The 26,335-nt window shown below is 35.0% G+C and overlaps 1 protein-coding gene across 3 annotated transcripts in view; it reads right to left on the reverse strand.

The window, feature by feature from the left end:
• LOC126374071 (rap1 GTPase-activating protein 1) overlaps positions 1-26,335 on the reverse strand; it is a 282,520-nt gene that overhangs the window by 143,586 nt on the left and 112,599 nt on the right. For 2 of the 3 annotated variants that reach the window (XM_050020537.1, XM_050020534.1), the window contains exon 1: positions 5,241-5,470. The exons of the other annotated variant lie outside the window; for it this stretch is intronic. In XM_050020537.1, the coding sequence (XP_049876494.1) occupies positions 5,241-5,266 (26 nt within the window). In that variant the 5' untranslated portion in view covers positions 5,267-5,470. Of the gene's footprint in view, positions 1-5,240; positions 5,471-26,335 lie in introns of those variants that run through there. 3 annotated transcript variants of the gene reach the window in all.

Genomic DNA, 26,335 nt, shown 5'->3' on the forward strand with positions numbered 1-26,335 from the left:
GATTTATACGACGGAAACAAGGAAAACCAGTTCCAGGATATACAGATGTATATTCCACCGATGCGATTGGCCGGATTTATTCAGTACATCCAAGCAATGATGAATGTTTTTATTTACAACTGCTATTAGTCAATGTACGTGGCCCAACATCATTCCAACAGTTACGAACTCTTGATGGTGAATTGTGTGGATCCTACAGAGAAGCCTGTCAACGTTTGCAATTGCTTGAAAATGACAAATTAAACCGTAAGTCTCATTAAATGTCAAGTATGATAGTGCGACAGGGTTCTAAAGTGGGTACATAATATTACTTATGACTGTACCCCACCTCATCGGTGGATGCGACCTATCTATGACGTTGCAAATTGAAAACTTATTATATAGGCCTAGAATAAGCGATATACCGATGAGTCATTGCAGCGGTAATATTAAGCAACTATACTCAATGGAAAGTATAAAGGAGAAGATGTTCTCATACCGCGCATCCCAATGATTCCGACTGATGTGCCATTTGAGTTTAAACGACTACAGTTTCCAGTGCGCCTTGCTTTTGCTATGACTATAAACAAGTCCCAGGGGCAATCATTAAGTGTTTGTGGTATTAATCTAGAAAACCCATGTTTCTCACATGGTCAATTGTATGTTGCCTGTTCCCGTGTTGGAAAACCATCAGATTTGTTTATCTATGCGCCAGGTAATCAAACAAAAAACATCGTATACCAAAAAGCACTACAATGATAATAATAATAATTATGATGCACATGATTAACAATAAAGCGATTACTTACTTTTAAATCCTTATATATGTTTTATTTAATTATTTTTTATTCACAACGCCCTATCACCAGGGTGACGGTTCTGTTCAGGAGAATTTTTTAAAATACGTAGGCACAAAAACTGCCACATTACAAATCTTTTTGACAGGACGAAGTCTGTCGGGTCAGCTAGTTTGTAATAAATAAGTAGATGAACATTTTAGTTGATGATGATTATTTGTATAGAACGTGTCCATGTGTCTATATTCGAATCTGATACTTCCTTTACACTCTTTGTCACGTCAATAGTGAATTATTATGAAGGGTCAAAATGTTAAGTGTTTTCACATTGGGTGAAAGTTAAAAACCTTGCCATGTTATGTCATCTTTCGATCATTGGCCCTATGTTATCGACTCATTGTTTTACTTTCTCTCAGAATTGTTCTTATATTTTCAATGTCCATAGAAGAAACCAAAACATCACTACATTACAAGGAAAAAAACCTATCTCTATATCAAAATATTGTTATTCGGAATGCAGAATACGTCTCAGAGGGGGACAGTGAATGACCTTTGAGATGAAAAATTTAGTGAACCTTATAGCAAGTGTAATATAGTTGATATTGAGAAGTAAGTAATACTTCAGTGGGCGAGTACATTATGTGATTCATTGCGAATAGGCGTCTCTCTTAGATCTGTGGAATGGACAAAGGACTAGATGATTTATTGGCTTTAAAGAGGTACTTCATTACAGATCCCTTTCTTCGATAGCGTAAGTGGAACATTTGTCATTACCTCCTCTTCAGCTGTCAGCGGTAAAGCATCGACATTTTGCTGGAGCTAAATATAGTTTAAAGATCCATATGAGCAGAAAATAAAATTAACACGTGTTGAAAGAGGTATGCTGATAACGACTACGTTTTAATTAAGCTAGGAAGACTTCTAAACATACTAAAGAACTACACAAAAATAAAGTTTGAAACTTCTTTGTTTTATTCATCAAAGGCCAGCTCCAAAACTTTAGCAAATTCAAATTTCTTCTCGTCTCTACCCATTCATTATTAATTCAGAATACGTAAACTTTTAAGGCTCTTATAATTCAACGAGATAGATATAATTAGGTATTTAAAATAAAATCTTGTCTTTATTGATAATTTTAAGTTTAAAATAAAAATAAGTGTTTATATAATCTTTTATTTTTCCCATGATAAACATTTTGCCAACGAATGTCTTCCTCCAATGTCTTCAACCATTTCATTCTTCTTATTTTATCTACTAATACAAATTGCGTTCCATTTATCTTTAAATCTTAAATGAGGTTTAATTCACATCAAAGTGAAATGTAAAAGTAAGTTACTGATACAGTTTTTATAAGTTTATTATGAGAAGCCTTGTTTCCACAACGGGGTTAACGATATGTGAATATTTCTTAATGACCATTTATTCAGACTCAAATTTTATTAAGGTTTATAGCATCGTTTGTGAATTTTCTTATGTTTAGTAGACGGATAATTTGCTTTCTTATTTATGACTTTTGAACTTAGCCGGCTGGCAAATTGACCGTTTTCCGCAGAAGTAGGTTTAAGTTCCTTAAAAAGTTATGAACAAATAATGTTAACTGTTATATTTGTAATTGTTACTTTATGACTGTTATATCGGTGTTCTAGTAATCGTATGCACGTATACTTTAACAACTTTTACATGATATGTAATTTGAAACACTTCACGAAGTCATTAAGGACTTTTACGATGTTTCCACCTTAGGTTAGGTCGGAATATTTTTTTCATATTACTCAGAAGTCGTAAAGGGTATCTTTCAAATTATCGTTTTTAAACAAGTTAAAAGCAATTACGCTTCATTTCTTAGAGTGCGTTGACCTTTAATGTAGGAGTTGGTAGCTTAAGGCGAAACTGTACACGGGTTGAAATTGACAAGGAGTTTGTTAATAACAATCAATCATCTCATCGTATGGGTTCGCTAATGGATGCTATCCGTGACACACTACCATCGTTGGGAAACCAAACACTCGAATGGAACTGAGAGGGAACAACATTTATGCGTGGAAGTGAACAGCTGGACTGTACACAGCATGCGCAGTGTTGTCAGCTATGGTAAACATGTAAAGGCAAATAAAACAGGGTCCGACGATGATTCGTCTGAAATGAATCAAGCTGTACTTTGTAAATATGACGGATATAAGTTTGGAAAGTCATAAATAATATTGGTCGAATTGGGAAATATCGAATGGTCCGCATGAATAAAATTGTGTTAACAGTAGTATATATTATTGTCTTCGTGATCTTTTTGTAGCTGAAAATAAGATATCGACCCCTCATGTGCAATGTTATTTTTCGATAAACATATTGGAATTTATGTACTTGGACACACTATGGCAAGAAAAAATTTGCCCCACATATGGGACATGCACACATGGGTTTCAAATTTATTGCCTCTTATGTGGTTCATACACATTGAACGTGTTAAATCTCCATTTTGACTATGGTAGTCCTTCATACATAAGACTTCGGCTATTTCCCGTTGGAGTAAGCGAGCGAGAAACCCCGGAATTCAACTAACTACGATCCTGACACAAAAATCTTTATGCTTGTTATACATTGTAGTAGTACAATTTTAACAGTTTGCTTAGGTTTAACTACTAACGCAACAATGTAAGTTATCTATACGATTTACTGTATTGAGGGTCGCATAGTACTACGTAAAGCAATGTATGAAAATCTTTATCGGAATATCCGTTGGAATAGTAAATCAATACATCCGTTTTATCTAATTTTCACTCCTAGCAACCCTAGTTATGCATGCACATACATATTCAAAGATCAGCCAGTTTCCATTTCGTGTGCGTAATCGGAAACGCATCGGAACATTGGTTTCGTTTATGCTAATCGAATATCAACTTTACAACCTGAAGCTGAAGGTTTGTACTCGTATGTTACAAAAGCAGATAATGATTTATTCATTTCTAAATTACTCCAACGAAAAGGAAGCTGTTGCTTCGCAAAAAAGGGAGAAGAAAAAAGGCACAAATTGAATAAAAGAACAGTAAGGCACGCGTCAGAGTGTGACGATGCTATGACGACGCTTTGCGGAAGAAAGTGATAGATAGATACATGTCACATCACGAACGCACTGACAGGTGGTTTATAAAATGTTGGTTACGAAGCTATGTTATTGAGCTACCGTGTCAAATTGGGAACCGTTGGAGAATCATGGGAAAAAGATATTTGGTTACCTCTAGTATAGACAGTATTCAGGGAGCAGAAGTTTGGGTCGAAAATTCGTAACCCTTTAGTTCGTAATGACATTTTCAGAAATTAGACAGGACTTTTTGGTTTGTCACGTGCTCGTTCAACCATGAACGCTTTTAGTATTGTCGGAGTTAATGAGGATTTGACGACTGTCATTATACTGCGGTATCCTGACCACCTGGTAGGTAAGTAGGTACCTAACGTTCAAGTTCACACATGAATCCTACTATAGTTTTCATTTAAAATAATTTAGTTTGCGAAACTTTTCTTACTTATATCTTAAGAAATTAAAATATCTATAATGACTTGATTAAATCTGAAATTGCAATATCCGACATCTATTTTCAAGGTCAGTTTGGCCTTAATCCCAAACAAAAGACTTGATGCAATCTTCAGGTTTTTAAAACTGATGGATTTCAAATTGCTTTGGCTATTTTTCGCAACATGGGGTCGTTAGATTGCGCTTTTAAAAAGTCTGCTCGTTAAATAGGTAGGTAACTACCTATCCCAAAAATCTTATTCAGCTGTATTTATTTTTAAAATACCTATTAGATTTCATTAAGATTTAGAGCAAATATTATTTAAATGTTTCTAGTAGGTACCTAGCTGATATTTACGAGCATTAAGATTAATTACCAATAAATAGGTAAATAACTTAAAGGAAATAGGTGAGTAAGTTACTATAACAACAATTACAGTTCACGAAAGGTATTGTTAAACATTGGGTTGATACCTACCTACCAAACGATGTAACAGTAGGTAAGTTTAGCCTAAGTAGTAGTAGGTATTAAAAACATAATTTATGCAACATAATACTAAGTATACCCATATAGCATACTACATAACATAGGCACAACGTATAACATGTTTCTATCGATATACCTATCTGTATGAGCAATCAGTATACATAATAATAGAGGATATTAACATAATTCAACAAACATAACAAGAGAAACTAAGGTTAATGAACTTAAAATTACATTATATCGAAAGAAGTCGATTAATGATATTGATAATGAAAGTATAAAATAAATATTATTATGTAGGTAGGTATATGTCAACGAAAGAGGACTCACTGTTTAAACTGATAAATGAACCATATTGATATTGTGACATAACATTTATTACTTAAACATAAATAAGTTAGTTTACAAGCATGCATTCCTTATTATAAAACATAAATCATGCATATAAAAAGGTAACAAAAAAGGGACTGACCTGTTAAATACGCTGACAATCACCATAGTAAACAATCCAACAAAAAAGTTTTCAAGTCGATACTACAAACAGTTTTTAAATCGATAATATCCATCAACTGGTGACAGTCGTTAAAGAAAACACGCACATTTTCACTAAAATGCACATTTTCGAATATCAGTTACCGAATTTTAAATTTAGAATGTTCGGTACGAGTAGTAAACATCACGATGCCGGACACAACCGCACGCCGCGAAAGACGAGAAGCAACTGTGACGCTGATTGGTCGACAGCGCAAGCCCCCAGCGGAGATGCAGCGCGTGCGCATGTGCACTAAACTCAAAACGAACAGGGGAGGCCACGGAAAAAAGTAATAAAAATGATAAAAACAACAAATAATCCATCACACGTTAGTTTTATTTACAAAAATGGAATGCTGTTTATGAGAAATTCATTTCTTTCAAAATTCTGCTATTAGAAAATATTTTGTCATATAATGAAAAAAAATAAAAGAAGAAGTAAGAAGAATGATAATGAAGTCAAAGACAAATATTAAGTTGTATTTTTGTACAACTATATTTCTTAATGATATAATTTCTCAAATAAAAAAGTAGTGATGTCTTTTTACGAGGAATCTCATCTCGCACACCATTTTTATCTCAAAAATATTCTGGATACATTTTTCCCGTTCCACTCAGCCCATACATTTACAGAATGTGTTCCAACATTTCACCAGGGTAACATTTGTCAGTGTGTAAGTCACCTGTGTCTATCTTATTGATGTTACACGCCTCCACACTCTGTTTCGCGACGCATACTAATGCCCTCTTATCATCCACGAAGTTGTATACATTATTGTGCATTTAAGTGTACTCAGAGTACAAATTGTATGCCATATGTTTGTTGTGCCGTTACAGCCTTGACAAAGTGGACAAGCTCAACGAGATCATTACACGCAGACAAAATAAGTGTAAAGTCATTAGAGTTTAGTTTTCAGGATTTGTTTAGATTTAAGTAATAATAAAATTCTACAGAAGATGTTATAGATTTACCATTATTATTTTTTTCTGACTTTTTACCGGTTCTATGCCAGAAAATGAGCGTCCCGTACTCGTAATGGCTCAATATCAATGACAGCCATTGTAGAAATTTTGGAGCTCCAAAAAATATCTATTTTTGCGACCCTTTTCTCGTTTGACGCTCTGAGTTACTGTTAATATAAGTGACATGTTTAAATATATACATTGTTAGATTTACACAATTATTATTATTGATTCTTAAAATAATATAATGATACTTTTTATAGTCCGCCAATATCTTCTGAAAATAAAAAAAATACTGACTACGATATAAAACAAACAAAGTAGTAAGTAGTTCGAAAATTTCGTTTCAAATCTCAAACAATTAGCGTCTCTCCCAAATTTACGCATAGAGCACTTTTATCGTTTGTTCAAGTGGCGTTAAATCTTCATAACATCCAACCCCTATTTTAAGTTGGACTAGTTAAGTGCGGCACTTGAAACCCTGATTACTGTACTTGAATTTGTTAACCATTTAAATTTGTGACAGGCCGTACAATACAGTTTCTTGGTAATTTGGTTCACATGACAATTTAAGTAGTTAGAAATATTCCAACTCTGAATTAAAAATACAAAGTACCTATAAATTACGAGTAGTTACATTCCTCTCAACCATTTCACAAGAAAGAAGATACTGCTAGAAAGCCTGTTACCATAATTACTACCAGCTACTCAACCATTTTATTGTAAATTCGGACTAGTCTGAATTTTACCAAGCCCAAGCACATGCACCATACTTTATTTCACCAACATAGGCGCACCCCTATTCACGCCTTTATCGAGATCTCTCAGCTTCCTAATTTAGGAGTGAGATGGTGAGATTGCGGACAATTGCAGGGTGGGGACGTCCTGTGGTGAGAGAAACGGGGTCACTATGCTAGTATGCCCACCTGCACCAAGCTGTGGCGAACTGTAAACTGCAGGGAGTGCCCGGGAATGGTGCATTGTGTCCGCGAACGTTAATTAGGACGATAAATACACAAAAGACTCAAGGGACTCGCTCAACTTAACTTTATTTTGAACGTACGTTGCACAAAACTGAAGATTCAAATATATTTAAGTACTGTTATGTAAGACTAGAACCTACGCAAAGTTCACTAGTATATTGCATCGATAACGGACACAGTTCAGTTTGCGTTACATTTGAATAAAAGTGGTTCTGTATATACCCAAGCAGTGATCTAGAGAAGCAATACATTGCCATGATTGTAAATTCATAGAATCACTACGTCAGAGAACGTGGATCTCTAGAGCATGTTACGAAGGCGTAAGCAAACCAAATAGGACAGAATTATGCACTGTTCATTGCACACAGCTAAGTTCCACTGAAACAGAGTGCAATGCATAATAATGCGTGAACGCATCTGACTCAGACATCATCAGATATTCCAAAGCGCACGTGTACGTGCCACTGCGCAAACTCCGGAAGGGTACCAATTAGGACCGAACCATCACACTATGATAACGTTGTTTGGGTACATAAATGGCATATCTCTGGTTTAGTTTTAAACGTAAACAAGCATTTATTATTAATTCGTGGAAAATATATAAATATCTGTTGAACGAGAACGGAAGTCAGGTTAATTAAGTAACTCGACAGTAAAATCAAAGAATTCGGTAGTTCACAAATGCACTGGCCAAATCTCTTGACCGTCCTTTCCTTACAAATCAAAGTAAGGTTCAAAGACCATTATATTGCAGAGAGCTTAAATACACACTCCAACCGTTTTTTCACAAAGGTCCTGAAAAGGGTCACGGTACTCGGAGTCCAGTTTGACCTATAATTAACTCGACATGGAACTTCAAACGTTTTCTAATACACCATGAGAAAAAAATAAGTCCCTTTAGAAGACATTTTTAAATAAGTCGAAGTAAATAAAAACTAAGCATCTACTTACTATTTAATGGTGTCCGTTAGGCCGTGAGTCTTTAAATGAAGTAAGGTTTTGAACAGACCTTTGTTTAGATGATTGAAATAGTTACCTGAAACCAAACAAATTGAGTTAATGAGGAACAGAGTAATAAATATAACGTATATGACATCATTAGGCTTTATTTGGTATGAGACCAAATGTGGAATGATTTTACGATGACTACTTAAATATAATAAAAGCATTTGGTTCAAGTGCAGGTGTTCTTTTATTTATTTTGTTTGTTTTAATTTTGTCAAATTCGTTTTGTTATGGCCACAAGTCAGGTGGTGGGCTTTTTTGGATTATATTCGTTATGAAACAATTTACTGACGTATGTACTCACTCGTACCATACATACTATTTTTTTACCAGATTAATAATTGAAATAGAAATAAATAAATTAAAATACTCTCATAAGAAATGGACCGCCCTGGCGCAGGTGCTAATAAAAAGTTTACTTGTAATAATCCTCCGTAATATTTGCATTACTGAACTGGTTTTCGCAAGAATGCTGTCACTACAACACCTGATCTTCAATTGTTGTGACCTCTAACAAGTTCCAAATCACGTTTTTTTTTTTCTTTCATTCTGATGAGAGCGCGATCAAGTTTGACCCGACCAAATTTTTTATTTGCATCCAATTATCATTTGTCAGAGTTATCGCGTGAAGTGTTATATTTATAATTTTATTTACACTGCAATAAAATTGTTGTGACTTTATTAGGTAGATATGCTTCTCTCAAGAAAAGTAATCGGTACTTCTGGTGAAACATTTTTTTATTAAAAGATTCGAGTGCGTTTGACCACGATCCCGCCTGGTTCCTGTTCTGTCTATTTATTTGTTATATTTTGATACAACATCTCCTGCGTAATGTAATAAACTATACTTTATCAAGCCTAGCTAAATTCAATAAACGAACAATTCAATAGACTGGTAATAAAATACGGCTTCTCAGATACCAAACTTTCCAATACCAATTTACGGAGTTGGTCTAAGCTGGCAATAATTTGGGATAATCCCTAGTCTAGCCTACAACGAAACCACGGGTTTTGTACGCCTCGAACCAGAATGAACCAATACACGCAATAATTACACTCTTATGAAATGTGCAATGGATGATGTGGAGAAAGTAAGTGGAGTAATGGTAGCTCAAGATGGCTGCGAGCGAAATTCCTTAACTCAAAACGCGTAATTTTGCAGTTTTGAGAACACCAACCAAGAAGGAAACAAAATTGTGAACAGCAATTTTACAGAGCAATTTGAAGAAACTATTCAGATTCTAAACACCGCCTACGTTTTGCAATAATGTCACAACATTTTCGTATTAACGAAGGAGCCACGCCAATAGTCCGTTAATAATCTCAATAGCGGATTTATCACTAATACTGCTTATAACTTCTTAAGTGTTTCTCAATACAGCTTAGCTTTCACTGTTATCCCACTACTATCGTGTTATGACAATCTAGCTGAACAATAAACCATATAAGTCCTAGCTGCGTGACTGAACAGCATGAATCTTTTCAGGTCAACAAAGAAATTAAACCTTGTACCTTGGCTGTACCGCCAACGCAACCTTTACTATGTCTACTGAGTCTACGGTTAATTTGAAATTATGGGGTAGCTGTAACGGTCCCTAAGTCACATCGGGCTTTGTTGAGATTAGTGGGAACATACTGACGTTGATTAAGACTAACATCGTTCGATTTCTGTGTTTACTTCAGGTAAGAAGCATTATTTATTATTAGTAAAAGATTTGACACTATTTCACTATCAATAAAATTTTAATTTATTATTTGAATGAATGTGACTCTGGAGAAATATAACGTTAAGTTATAAACAATAAAAACGAAAATTTACATGAAACTGGCAATTCAGATAACCTGACCCGAAGACATGCCAACAAAAGGGTGAAATAGAATTTGACTACTTAATGCTCGCGTATAATGCTGGAACACAAAAGGGTATTATTATATCACCTAGTGGCACCGAGAGAAGATGTTCCCACAAAAACAACAATAGGGTATAAAAGGATGCTGTTATTCACACAGTTAACTCTTTATTATATTACACTATTTACGGTTAATGCAAGATGACCAATACAAAGGATGTTCCAAAATTACCTCGAGTACCTAATTATTAAAGTGTACTGTAATTCGTAATGCGTTGAAGACGGATATTGCTGAAGAGAATGGAATGAGACCAACAATTTATGATTAGAGGCAACTACGTTGGAAATTGCTTGCTTTGTGGTTTTAGCAAATTGCAGTGCAAGGAAACCAGTCAGTTTGTACAATACAACAGGTAATACATGTAATGTAATGATAAAAGAAAGTTGGTTAATCACAATGTCAAGGTTTATTCCTAATTTAAATTTTCTTGAAAAATTCGAATATCAGAATTACCTGAGATTACAGGCAACGATATTTAGCTTCTAGTTCTGTTAGTGTTCCCAAAAAAGTATAAAGATCGTGTATCGAATTTCACTTTATAGTATATTCAAAGTTAGAGGATGATGCTATTCACGAACATCCTGTGAATACAAAGATCTAGTTTACAGCAAGGTGGCAAGACAAGTGTTACAACGACAACAAAGGAGACAAAGCCCAAAACAACGGAATGATAAAACCACCCTAATTCTTCTCATCGGGGTCACTAACCTTTCTTTCTTGCAACCCTTTCTAAGGTCCTTTGTGCAGTACAATAGAAATTTGTGGTTTGAATATTGATAGTGGCGATAAATTTTAAGCTTGTTTGCTTATCTTCAACCGTCAAAACGCTAGTTTTTGTAGGTAATTTTACACGCAAACTACTTATAATGTAATTCTTTGGACGGTATATTAACGAAACAGATTATGATGAAATGTTAGAGTCAGTTGCTTCTATGCTGTTCTGGGAGCAAATAAAAAACATAGAACACGTTCAGCTGCTTGTCTTCCCGGGCATGTCGTAAAAACTGACAGAGGGATTGCGTCCTCTAACATGATGGACTAATGTTATGGGCGATAGGCTAATCCCTTATCACCATAAGGTTCATCATATCCATCTTAGGACTTCGTATCAACAGTGGCTGCAAGTTGTCTTTGATTACTTGTGGCTCTGCCCACCCCATTTGGGATTACGGGCGTGAGTTTATGTATGTATGTATGTTAGAGTCAGAAGAGGAAGTCTTTTAAGTAAAAAATAGGTACCCTAATCAAACTGAGGATATTGTAAGGAAAAGCAAGTTCAAGGGTACTCTAAAGCGAGGAGACATAGGAATGGACGAAGCCAAACTGATATGTCGGCATCCTAGCAAGTGGAACTCCGAAAAGCCTTTCTACCCAGTAACTATCTTCAGTTTATGTTTTTTATAAATAAATAAACTTATTTTCTACCTCGAAGAACCTTCACGTTATATATTAATGCAATAATATTAAACGCAAAAAATAATAAATCAACAAATATGTTTAAAATAAACAATTTCGTAAAAAAAATTTATGTAGTTACACAGTGAACAGAATAATAATTGTGTAGCTTAGGTTTGTAGGTAGGTAACTTATCTTACTATAAGTGACTTTCGAAGAACATAACTCTCCTTTTACTGTTGGAAAATAATGAAGAGACTCGCAATTATAGAATTTCCAGGTTTCTAAAGCCTGAGCTCTTTTACAACCCCGTTTAATTTAAAACCTCAAACGATTGATTGTAACCCTTGGAAGTGAAACTAAATGAACTCGTAGATGAATTCCATCTTTTAAACTCCATTCTTGGACCACAAAGAGGTAAAATGGATGGTATTAAACCAGACACGCTCCTTACAATGGTTCTTTTAAACTCTTTGTGTGACTTGAGTGCAGTTCAATGAATAGACTAAAGCATTCATCAAAAAGCTTTAAATTTTTCGTTGAAATGTTTATTCCACATAAAAGTCAATTCCTAGTGACATGTAATTGAATAAGTTTTTTTTTCTAGAAGTATATGCCATGTAAATTCACCAACTATTCATCTACTCGCAATGCAGTAGTATGGTATGTTCGGTACCTAAAAATATATCTTTAAGACAGGGATGCCGGATGGTTGATAAGAGAAGTGGGAGGCTTTCAACTAGCAGTGGGGCATAGATGAGGCTCCAGGAAAAACCTACCTACTCGTTCTGCCTAGTTCCCAGCAGATAGGATGTTAAAGTTTATTTGTTCGAGTTTATTCATCATATGTAAAGATCAAACAGCGTAGCTCTCTAACAATGTATTATTTATATTAGAAAATATCTCGAAAACACGATTTAAATTAAAATATATTATTATGAATAATACGTCACACATATAAACATAAAAACTAGTCATTAAATAACCCGCCCCTCACTGTTCCCGGAGCAAAGGTGCCCACAACACTAGCCGCATTACCGCGCTGAATGGCAATGGCCAGACTTTGCACCAGGAACGAGTCGGAGCGGGAGTCAAGGCGGGATTTAAATTGTCAACAAGAGGGCAATAATAAGAATGAGCTGTTAGGTACCTTTGTAAAAGATGCCTATATGGCACTATCATAATTATCATCATCATCATCAGCCCATTAACGTCCCCACTGCTGGGGCACGGGCCTTCCCTATGGATGGATAGGGAGATCGGGCCTTAAACCATCACGCGGGCCCAGTGCGGATTGATGGTTATTAACGACTGCTAATGCAGCCGGGACCAACGCCTTAACGTGCCTTCCGAAGCACCCATCCTATGATCACCCTTTGCGAAAGTTGCTTAACTTCAACAATCGCAGACCGAGCGCGTTTACCGCTGCGCCACCGAGCTCCTAGAGAAGTCTACATATAGTTTATAAATACGGGAAGTATCTTTTTAATTATATTTGTAATTACATAAAAAGAATATTAAACGATTTTAATAAAACGTATTTAATTTTGTCTTCAAGAAAATTAACAAAGGATATATAAATATTAATAAATTGTTCGTTACAGTACTTTGAACCTAATCATTGTCAGCATATTATGAAAGTTTATTTAATTACTTTAGTACATACATACATACATACATAAACTCACGCCCGTAATCCCTAATGGGGTGGGCAGAGCCACAAGTAATCAAAGACAACTTGCAGCCACTGTTGATACGAAGTCCAAAGATGGATATGATGAACCTTATGGTGATAAGGGATCAGCCTATCGCCCATAACATTAGTCCATCATGTTAGAGGACACAATCCCTCTGTCGGTTTTTACGACATGCCCGGGAAGAGAAGCAGCTGAACGTGTTCTATGTTTTTTATATGCTCCCAGAACAGCATAGAAGCAGCAATTACTTTAGTGCTTGTTTAAAATTGTTGTTTGTAAGTTGTTAAATGTTTAATTTTGATTTAGAATACTGATATTATATTCATACATACATACATACATAAACTCACGCCTATTTCCCACCGGGGTAAGCAGAGACTATAGAATTCCATTTGCTTCGATCCTGACACACTTCTCTTGCTTCCTCCACATTCATCAATCGCTTCATACACGCACGCCGGTTCAGAGTAGATCGTATTGAACCTTTTCTAAGGACATTTCCAATTTGGTCATCATAAGTCCTTCTCGGTCGGATATTATATTCATAATAAATAAATAAATCAAGGCGCGTCAGTTTCTACTTGTATGGAACATAAAATAATATGGCTAGGTACAGTGATTGTTTAATAGTGATCTTTGCATCACTATTTTATTAACAACACTAAGAATTAGGCACGGGCGTAAGTTTATCGCGTACCTATTTAAATTGTACTCGAATGTATTTTTCACCTTTTTACCTATCTATTCGGGTATTGTTCAAATGAAAGTATTAAATTACACTGACCACCGTTACTTGAATTCGAGGGGCTTATATTCAAATTTTTGAATTTGAAGTTCGAATTTGAAAGGGCCGCGTCATATTGTTACGAAGTTGAATAATGCAATGCATTTGATGCATTACAATACATTTACACCCGGATTACAAGGGCTTGTAGAGAATACGAAAAAAATGTTAGAATAACTTTCTGTTAATGAGATTATTTGCACGGTTGAAAAGATTTTTCATTTGAAAATAAATATAAGGTACTTACTGAAATAGAATAGTAGAAGAGAGGAATGGCGGTTACTCCACCGACAAGAGCGCAGCTCTTAAATAGAGAGAGAGAGACTTACTGAAATATAAAGAAATACAATTTTCTAAAAGAAAATGTCCTAAAATATTGTTTTAAAATTAATAATTTATCATGACAATCTCTTCTTATCTATTGTCATTCAGGTTGCTTTTTTATCAACATTTCCGACCATAATTTTTAGTCAGAAAAATAATCTGACCAATAATAAATTTCGGTGGCGTCACCGTAATCGCCTGTGATTGGTTGAAACACGACCGCCATATTTCAAAACAGATCGAAAAACAACAAAAACGTTACATTACAATAGGTACATGCCAAAATCATTTAAAAAATCAGAGAATTAATTAATTTAAGATGTTAGTACAAAATTAACATAATCGACGCGGCCAGCCGAAAAACATTGTGAAGGACTTTAGGGTTCGTTGGAAACAATTTCAAAGGGTAACTTATTCTATTAGAACATCCCTAACACCTTCACATAAGACTCAAATTGTGAAAGCTTTTGAAAATAATTAAGTAACATAATAGTGACAAAATACAAAGGTCATCGACCGATCGACGTATCGCGATAAATTGAAAGGTGTTAATTTTGTTCGGTGAGAATGATTTTATCGTAGGCTTGTATAGAAAAAATAATAGAGCTGTTAAAATATGGGGTTTCGGTGCATTTAATGAAGATGTATTTTATAAAAAAATACTATCTTTAAAGTCGAACTAGTAATTTGTTCGAGAATATTTTGAAGTTACTTTGATTAATTGTGTGAAAATAAAAATTCGTTTTTATTAAGAGTCAACCAAACTCAAGAAAAAAAAACAGTGGTGATAGTGATCGGTCTTTTCATTAGTCATTACCATATCCTTCAAATACTTACTCGTAGACAAAAAAGCTTTGGTTCAAAAAATAGCACTCCTACATTATGTATTTCTTGCTATAGGTAGATTAGATCTAATAATCTGACATACTTACATATTCTTAACGCTATAATCCATAGGTGTTGTTTAGTTTTTTATAACTGGTTATTAAATACACGCATTCTTGGAGCTCAGACAAAGAACGTAATATACGATCCCGATGACCCGATTACTCTAGCCATAGAGGCAGCCAATCAGCTCGCGACACCAAAGACTTCAGAACCCCGATACTAACCCCGCCGGCGTGGTCGACGATTTCCCTCATTCAGCGCTTATCGCTATCGACCCACTAAGGTCGATTAGGTAATTATTTCAAATATATTTCCTTTCAGACGACGCCCTGAGCCGAAGTTCGCGCCCAACTGGGCATCCTCAGGCCTGTTGTCTTAAATTTTGTACTGGGTGAGAGCCCCCCGCGCTCTCCATTTGTCCGGCCAAGAAGTTAACGCCATCTGCGGCAAAACTACAATAAGTCACGTAACAAATAAAATAGCTCAGTGCTTTATAAGTTGTTAAAACGATGAAGTGATATTCTATGAAAAAGCAATTTTTAATAAACTTACGTATTTCTTGTGTAGCAATAGGAATAACAATAATTATTAGATGATATTCAAATGACCAAACAACAAAGAAAGCTTGGTGAAGTGTGGGTGTTTAGGTCACTTTGCGATGGTTATACCTCAGACTAGCCACAATTGGGATATAGACGTAAGTTTATGTTATATTAGTTACAAAGTAGAACTATACTTATCAGTAGATAGTAATACAACATAGATCATAATTATGAAGACGCACTCGGCAACTGTGAAAGCATACCTCAACTACCGACATGCGATTATTCCATCCCAATGGTATTATTAACCGCAATTCATTAGACTCATCTCATGCAAGATGGTTCTAGTAATTGTTTAATAAGCTAATAATATAATAAGATGCCTTCGGGCGCGAAATTCCATAACCACTAGAGGATATGCTGTAATAAAGTGGCCTATAACCCAAGGGACTGTCGTGTTATGCCAACAAATAAACTAGGTCGGTACTCCTATAGCATGGGTTATGAAAGGATAGACAAATAGGTAGTGATGACATAACAGTATAGTACGTAGGTACAGTATTGTACGGTCACGAGCATTAATATGTATACACTTTGATACCATGTCACATTAACTTTTTTGACAAATTAAACCGTAAGTCTCACTAAATGTCAAATATGATAGTGCAACAGGGTTCTAACTGTACAGTATGCTATAAGCACCTACTCATCAAGCTGTCAGGTAGCATTATAAGAGTGAGAAGGTGAATTTAGAATACATCATCTTCTCCGTAGCGTTATTCCGTTTTCACAGAGTCCGCTTACCTAACCTGACGATTCAACAGGTATTTTTTTTTGCAGAAGTGACTGCCTGTCTGACCTTCGAACCTGCGAAGAAAACGACAGTCCAATAGATGTTAGGTCACATACCTCCGAAACGCATTTATCTGGAATGTGGGCTTCCTCACGAAGTTTTCTTTCACTGCTGAGCAAGTGCTAATGTAATAAGTAGGTAAGTCATCATCACTAATTTAAGAACTATGGTCTTGTCGGTGTAGCATTCCTCTCCATGCTACTTTTTAGGGAAAAATAGGGCAGTGGTTTCCCTCTTGCCTTCTACCCCTAACCTAAGTAGGTAAGTATAGAATTGAAAACAAGGTGGCAGTAGAAGTACGGAATTATTTTAAAAAAAATGAATATGCTATAACAATTACTCCAAAGTTTTTTCATAAAAAGGATATGATATTATATGGGGATTTCCTTTTCAGATGATAAGGTTGATTGAGTAGGAGCCTATATTTGTGTAGCTATTTTAGAAAGTAGTCTCTCACTTCAGGTAGCTACTTAAATGCCTGCACATTACGTCGCCGATGTCGCGACCTGACGATTTGCAATTCAACAATTGTCAATAAGATACAAATTAATTTAGCAAAAACACACAGATACGTAAACAAAGTCAGCCACGATTATATCTGGGGCCTGTTTAATAAAACTTACAATTGTAAATTACAACGACAATTTGGTGTTCATTACGTAGCTAATTTGAAGCTGCAAAATATTTGTGATCACACACTCCGCAATGTACATCAAATTGTCATTGTAATTTACAGTTGTAAGTTTTATTAAACAGGCCCCTGGTGATTCAGAATAGAGCTGGACGCTCACCCCAATATGGATTACAGGCGTAAGTCATGTCAGGTCAAGTCTTACATTCAATTTATGCCTTCTACTAATAGTCGATCCTGTGAACTTACCTACATAAAACAATTAACAAAACAAATAAACAATCACAAGACAATAATGACTTTACAAATTACGCAACCATTGTTTGAAGACCTTAATTGCCGAGCAATTTTTTTTTTTTGGCATATTAAAAAGCTATCATAAAAATTGTGCCACATCTAACGATAATTCTTATAAGTTCATTGTTTCTGAAATTGCTTCGCATGCATTAAGAAAGTGACATGTTAATAAAAATGCAAATAGACTCGACGATTTCAAATAGGAAGCGATCAGATATGACATTGAAGTCTTTAGTTTGATGACAGTAAAGGTAACCGGTACCTAAGTAATTAAGAAAATACTGCTCCTTATTTCTAGGTATGTTTTAACAAAGAGGACTAACAATGAAGAAGGTCTGATGAAAAGATATGATGATGAAATAATATATGACGTACAAAACATAAAACTACAATTTTTTACATAGGAAATCAAAATGTTTACCCCTGGTATTCTTCAAATCGGTAGATTATTCCTAACATTTTTAGATCTAAATTGTAAAAAACCTAAACCATCATAAGCAGAAAGATATTGTAGTTGTTGTGTTACAGCGTTAACGTGTTGGTTGAATTCGTCACTCCCATCAACATGAAGCATCAAATCACAATTCGACTAGAAAAACAGTTAATGGTTATTTTCATAAACATAATACAATAATCGTAATAAAATAAAAATTAACTATGGCAAAAAGTCTAGTCAAAGCTATAAAAATGACGTTTGAAATGCGAGTTCAAGTGCGCAGTCATAAAAATGGCAATAATTCCTATACAATAAAAACGACTGAGCCAAAGTTAAAGAGGGACATTTTTATTATGCGATAAAATATGTCTAAAGTAAAGATCGTTACATGGATCCGTCGTTATTCACGCTAATCCTGGCTCGGTATTTTTTAACCTTATGTCATATTCTGCAGAGGTCATTTACCGTTACCAGAATAAAATAGAAAATAGTCTCGAAATTATTTTTATATAGTTGTAATTAGCTGCCGCCTACGAATTGTGAACTCGAGAAATTTGATGAAATATATTTTTAGATTGTAAATATAACGTTATTAATTTTAGATTTCAATTAATATGTAGTAAACCATCACGAAAAACCATAATTGTACTATACTGCCAACTTAACAAACATTTGCGGTAAATGGCAGAAAAAACGTGTTGTATTGCAAAAATCCCTTCAATACACTTATAACAAGGGGATTATAGTAACATGAGGTGTACATCAGATTGCAAACTATTGTCACCCTACACTTCGCGACCTTTTTGCGATGTTACAAAAACAAACTTTTCATTCACCTATAGTTATTAAACTAGTTTATAGAGTAACTAGTACGGCCACTAGGTTTTATTACTAAGTTTTCTACTTAACCAGTTTAACATGCAGTATTTATTTTTTAACAATGACTTAAAAAAATCTTCTTCTTAAGTAGGCTGAATGACGTTTAAATGCCTTTGCCTTTACCAGTTTAATAGTTTGAAGTATTTGTCCTGCATTTAAGTATTTTTTAAATACTTTAATATTTTTATTCTATGTTTGGAAATTACACTTAAAATTAAAAGAAGACGCTCGATGGAAATTGTTTGTACGCAATACCCACCATCATATTTTATGTTTATTTTAGTTAACCTACCTGTATTTTTTTTATTCGCCGAAAATGAAAGACAAAAGAAAAAATAAAAAAAGTATGTGGATGATGGGCTACTGAATTTTATAAAGAATGAGTGAATGAATAAAATTAGGAGGTGTCTGCTGGAGTCAGAGGCATTGTTTACATATTATTTGCTTAATTCCAGTTAGAATCATAAATATTTTATTTTATAAGATCAAGGGAAAACCATCTCACAACTTGTCACTTTTACTCACTAATTCATTTTTGAATCCATTAATTTATTCGCCCATCCAAAACAGATGGCTCTGACATAACTATTATTATCTTATCTAAGTGATGATAATTTTATCAGGACTCCACTTTTCTAATTGATCCTGGCAGCAACGTTCGACAACGAGCAATATATTTACTTTATTACCAGCTGCTTCAGGCTATTACCCGCAACTTTGTTCGGTAAGGTCATAATATTAAGAATAGTAAGTGAGTTCTTTTATTTAATTATAAACTCAGTGTGTACACGCCAACAGCTGATTTTAAAGGCCTCTCGATAAAACGCGATCTCCAATATTTCGTTAATTCATAAATAATTATAAGAAAGATCTATTTCGCAAGTTATCAAGTTGTAAAAATCAATCAAAATAGAAGTAGCTTTAATCTGAAAATAGGATAAATTGCACTTCAAGACACGTGGTGTGGTCTAGTGGTTAGAGCGTCAGGCTCACGATCTGGAGGTCCGGGTTCGATTCCCGATGGGGACATGGTCGAAATCACTTTGTGAGACTGTCCTTTGTTTGGTAAGGGCTTTTTAGGCTTGAATCACCTGATTGTCTGAAAAAGTAAGATGATTCCGTGCTTCGGAGGTCACGTTAAGCTGTTGGCCCCGGCTATTAGCCGTAAAAACACCTCCACCAACCCGCAGTGAAGCAGCGTGGTGGAGTATGCTCCATATCCCCTCCGTTTGATTGAGGGGAGGCCTGTGCCCAGCAGTGGGACGTATATTGGCTGTTTATGTATGTATTTACTTCAAGAGAAATTAAATTCCACATGATATTAACTCAGAATCATGGTCTGAATCATCCCTCAAAGTATACGTTACGTTGTCACTAACCCCTGTAAAATAAGGTATCAACATACCACGTGGAATAGGAAACGGCGGTACTGCTAAGGCAAAATAACAAATAAATAAGTAGGTAATATTACTATTTCTTTTAATTTTATTGTATTACCCACTACCTAGGCGGTGACCCCACCGCCATAAAGCACGTTATCACCAGTAATGAGCGGTTCCCGAGAATGTTCCCAAATGCCAGAACATTAGGAAAGTTCCCGTTGTAAAAATCTTTGATAGTCAGGATACTGGTTGCTTTTTTATCAAAAATCTTATTTGTTGTACTATGGTGTTCTCTCTCTATTTAAGAGCTGCGCTCTTGTCGGTGGAGTAATCGCCATTCCTCTCTTCTTCCCGCCAAAACCTTCACCTCCCCATACGACACGACCTGCACGTTCTCTTTTATTTGTTTCATAAATGTTATCCTAGGTCTACCCCTTCCTCTCTTCCCTTTAATGGTGTTATCTGCCTAAAATAAGTTTTGTGCCTTTTTACTGCCGACAAAGTTCCCAAAGTAGAAATATTCCCGGGAATGGCACATCACTGATTATCATTCGGAGATAACAGGTAATAATATCGGCCCATGTCTCCCACACATAACATTAGGGTGTTAAAAACTAGTAACAGATGGATTTCTTATCAATGTTCAGAATTCTTATCGCATATTGAATCGTTTGTTAGTTAAAAGGGTGATAAAAGTGTCAATGAAACGAAATTAAGTATAATTAACGATTAGAAGTGAGTCAACTCAAAGGATATCCCGACGATGTTTTTCTATGCTATTATATAATTTACTTACCTATTTATATTCCTTTTATATATAGTGAATTATGAAATTTAGTAAAAAAAGTGAATATATCGCTATCTTTTGGCGGAGGACGTAATATATATCTTTACGATCCTGCCGCTCCGATTATTCTAATGATAGAGGCGGCCATTCAAATCGCAACAGTAAACACTTTTAATCAAGGATAGGATCCCTACTATTAGAAGAGTCGATTCTTTTAAACACCGAATTCTGTCGATTTCTTTTTCTCTCTCACACGGCGCCGGCGTTCTGAACCAAGGCTCACACACTCTTGGGCACGCACCACACCAGGCTTGCTGTTTTAAATTTTGAACCAGAGCGCTCCCCTTGTCCGGCCAAGTAGTAAATCTACAATTGTCGATAATACTGAGCCCTCCACGCCATCATCAAACAAGATTAACAAAAGAAAAAGCCTTAGAAAAAAATAAAAATATACAATCCATTCGAATTTCAAATCAGTTAGCAAATAATTGACTTCCAGACTTTAATTTTCTTAATGAAACCTTTTTATTTTTCTTTTACAAAAGAATAAAGCCATTTGGAACGAAGAAAAAAGCGAGAGCTCTGCAAAACTAACTTCAATTTTGGTTGTTAAAGGATTTCTTTTTGACTAAATTATTCATAGGTAACTAAATCCATTAGTATAACTTAAATAAGTGTCACTAAATATACTACTTAAGTTTAACTATACATTTTACACGTTCTTATTATAATAGTGGTTACAGTTTTAAAAAAATAGTGTACCAACATGCAAAAGTCATAGCATCTGCCATCCATTTGCTTACCATTTGATAATACTCTACACAATTAATGTAACTGTCATTATGCATTGGTCATTCAAGTTTTAAATCGTCACATTGACCATCTGTATCCTGCCTTTAAGAAATAAATAATGATCACTATTATATTACTATTCAATTCATTTCTATTCATTGCATGGCCACGAATATAGTACGTTGTTATTTCTTGAGTGCTAATTTACGAGTATTAAAATTAGTATTATTTTAAGTAGTGTCGGTGCTATCAGCTCCTAGCAAATTCTGGATTATTTCGTTCAAATAGCTATTCTGAACAATAATACCAAATTGGAATTTATAATTATTAAGATATTTTCAGAAACTAATGTAAGTATATTACTCCATTGCTACATCAAAGCTTTTGGTTCTGGACACCGAGAAACAAATTCCACTTTTGTTTAAATGCCACTGTATCTAATTTCAGAATCGACGTCTATTCTAATTTCAGAATTAAAATATTTTCGGTGAAGAAACTCATTGTAAAGAAATCTACAAATATAATGCGTTAGGAAGGGCACTATTTTTTTAGAAATTCTGAAGTATCCGGAATTCGCAACTCTGTCTTAATCATCCCATAAGATACTAAACACCACGAGGCACGCGTTCGTCACGATTAAATTCCTCGCTGTTCATACAACAGCCACAACCACTTAATTCTGCCTTAAGGGGCTGATTTATTACTCCTTCCCACAGTTCTCACCCCTTAAAATTGTAAGTCTAATATGTTTCTTAAGTCTCTTACAACCCCAAGGGTTATTTTTCACTATTACCCCTGTCCTAGTTAAAGAGAAATTACCACAGCTGAGTAAAACCCAGTAAATTATGCGTTACGGCAAGACTACACTTATTTCTTTAAGATAAATGACCCGGCAACGTTTGTTTTAAAGGAAAAAGCTAAGCTGAGGGTAGTTTGGAAAATAAAAGAAAGTAAAGTTGTTCGAGGTCATTTGATAGGGACAATGGGAACAATGTGTGACTCCTAACCCTAATAAGATTCCGGCCAAGTAGTTAATGCCATCTGCGGCAAATCTACAATAAGTCACGTCAAAAAAACTCTAATAAGTTGATTTCTTTAGTTAATAAATGATTTTGTGACTTCAAATAGAATTACTTAAAAATCTGTAGGTATACCTTCCCTTACCTATTATTTTATACATGGCCTGGATTATGTTTGAGACAGATTGAAATAAAAGGTTCCCTTAGGAGAGAGGAAAGTGGCAGCTCAAGAAGTAGGCTTTTTGGCATATTCTATGTAAATTGTTGTCGTGTCGTTAGTCTAACAGAAAGCTCGGTGAGGTGTGAGTACTTTAGTTCACACGCGATGGATGTACCTCTAACTACCCCAATTGGGATAAACTCGTAAGCTTATGTTATGTTACGTTGTGTTGTTACTAGGTGAACTCCATACAAACTGTAGAAAGGGTGCGAATGCACATTTTAGATCAGTATCAAATTCCTACTTTAATTACATCATCGACACTATTTTACACAAATTACGTTATTCAAACGAAGTACGTAAAAAAGCGACGTAACAACATGAAGGAACAATAAGGTTCTTCCGTCGGAAATCATTATGAATATTAAAAAAGTTGCGTTAATTAAATCAGAACAAGATTCGGAGTAACGAACCGTGCCGTCATGCTTCGGTCACAACTCCCAAACGAACTAAAATATTTTTTAAAGTTCGTTTACTCACGGTGTCCGTAAATTTTTAATCATAATCTTTATGAAGGTGGGAAAGACCGCAACACTTAAAACCACCCCTGATCTTTGCTCTAAGATATTCCGTACTATTCTAATGATCCATAATAGAAACTTTTACAATCCTCTAACCCGTATTGGAGCAGCGTGACGGACTTTGCAGCATGATCTCCCTCCGATCGACAAAAAAGTAATCTTTCTTTATACATGATGTGCTGTGGTGTTGGACATAGCCACAAGTAATCATATGACAACAAGCAGCGACTTTAAATTAACCGTATCAGATCATTATCTATATAAACGAATCCGCGAAGAATAATTAATAACAACGTAGCACATGGGCCAAAACGGAAATATTACAGCTAATTAATCATTTTACTAGGTACCAACCGCTACAGTGCTGCGAGCGCCAGTAATTATTATACGAACAACACATACATTCGCATCGATATTAATACCCATCCTATTAATATGACTGTAAAACCTAATAGTTACATCTGTAACAACATACCTACCAGTATTAATTTTATTGATCGGGGTTAAAAAATATGATTCAAACAAAGTTGAAGTTTGTGTAGAGCATATTAAATTAATTAATGTCACTAAATAGTAGTATATCGTACTAATAAAGGGACTGGCTTTCAATTAATATCTCTACACCAAAATACACTCGACAATACTTTGTAAGTGAAGATCAAGGAGCAAAAACTGTATTGGTAAAATAATGACGATGGAAGATACGACCTACACAGAGTCAGTGGATGAAACCAAACATGATTAAAAGTGATCTAACAAAACAGGATTGGTTGATGATGATGATGATGATAATAAAAACCACGAAAATAACTTTCCGGTGAGAAACAATTCCCAAAGTACGTATTCTATTAACGAAACGAAATCCATTTGAGCTCACTTAAACACAAAAGCATGAAGCCGTTAGAACTGAAATGAGCTTTACACTCGCGATCTTAAGATTCCACCAGCTAAATATAGCAGCTACTTTCATCTATCCTTTCTAAAGCACATCAAAGTCAAGGTATCTAGGGCTGGGTGAAGGTCGAGTCCTACTTTCATCTTATTTTAGCTGAGGTCGGGTAAGCACATAATAAGAGCTCGTACTAACCTTTACGCCAATGATACTATCCGTCTATTTTAAAATGAGGGTCTTTTTATATTCTCGTCGAGGAGGAAATTGGTCATGTTAGGAGTACTTATCATGTATATTGAATCAGTGGGCGTATACTTTCGCGTATGCCTAAAGACTAGAGAAATTGGCAACAAACATCATGACATCTGTTCCTATTGCCAGTTACCGCCTTGAGCTCGAATAATCCGACGACAAAGACACAGGAAACAAACAAAAGCAAAGAAAGTTAAACAAGAGAACAACAGGCAAACCGAACAACAAAACAACAGACACCGCTCAACAAAACAACAGACTCCATCAGTAGTCTTAGCTCAATTTGTTGTGGTTTATGCCTTTTGTTACATAAAATGGGAATGTGCCTTTTAGCACAGGTTTTATTGACTACAAAGAGTAAACTGTGTATAGTGTTTCACACTATACTATACATTTTGGACACGAGACTTTGTCTGCGTGGAATTTAATTCTTCCTCTTACTAGCTGAATATCTAAAAACCTGTTATTAGTGCTTGCCTATAGTTAAAACATGTATAAATAATATAAAAGGAATATACATTTTCCACGATTTGGAGTATACGCTGATAATATCAGCCAGTTTCTTCTTCCAGTCTTTTACACTTAGGTGGTTAGATCCAACCGGAGCGTACTTGTAACGAATATGAACAATGCAATTTAAAAGTAAATTACTTACAATGGTAAAACATGATAATGATTTTCTAGTACTTCAACCAATTCGTTAGATTTTGATGGAGTTTTTAATGACTTTTTATCGGTTCCGAAATAAATACCCCATTTGATAAATTAAAAAATTCACAGGACCATCAGTTAAAAGCAATATCTAAAAATAAGTAATACTTAGTCAACTCGAATAGTATGATGTTATTTCCAGCTTTACTCATCTCCTTCAACAGGAAGTATGTGTTATCATGGTAAAAAAAAGCTTTCATTAATTGAATTTAGATATTATTTTCACCATATAAAGCACGGGCGGGACAAAATTCTAAAAATCAATCCATTGTCCATTATCACAATACACTTTCAAAAGTACAATTTTTAATTTCGATTTCGAGTAGTCGGGTCCATTGACAAACACGGGTACGACAAAATTAATTAGTTCCATCAATCACCTGATGAATGGTGTCAGGAAGACCCTGCAAAGAGAACTACACGGTGACGTCAAAAAATAAATGTAACGTGATTCTGCTATTGTGATAGAACCCTTTTTTAAAACTGGTAAAAAAAATGGAGTAACCAAGTTGTGACGCAAGCGCAGGGCGTGCTACCGGCAGGGCGGGGTTGCGGGGGCAATATTTTGAATACCGATAGCCTTTGGGTCAAAAATATTCTTCTGATTTTAAAATGGAGGATGCTGTCGGGTGATTTAGTCGTAAGCTAATGTGTTCTTTATTTTGTCGCATAAGTTGAAGAAGATCGGGAGGTTGCTGGCAAACTTATTGACACTGACACTGATATTTTCGGAATGCGTAACTCTCAATAACTTATTTCCTTAAAATCTTCCAAAAATATTTTGCATTTTTATAAGGTAGTAGGTTTCAAACTATGGTTGCATTCAGACATTTCATTTAAAAAAATCTGAAATCATTAAAATCTAATACTTA

The sequence above is a fragment of the Pectinophora gossypiella genome, chromosome 16 (genome assembly GCF_024362695.1).
Source record: "Pectinophora gossypiella chromosome 16, ilPecGoss1.1, whole genome shotgun sequence".
Classification (NCBI taxonomy): domain Eukaryota; kingdom Metazoa; phylum Arthropoda; class Insecta; order Lepidoptera; family Gelechiidae; genus Pectinophora; species Pectinophora gossypiella.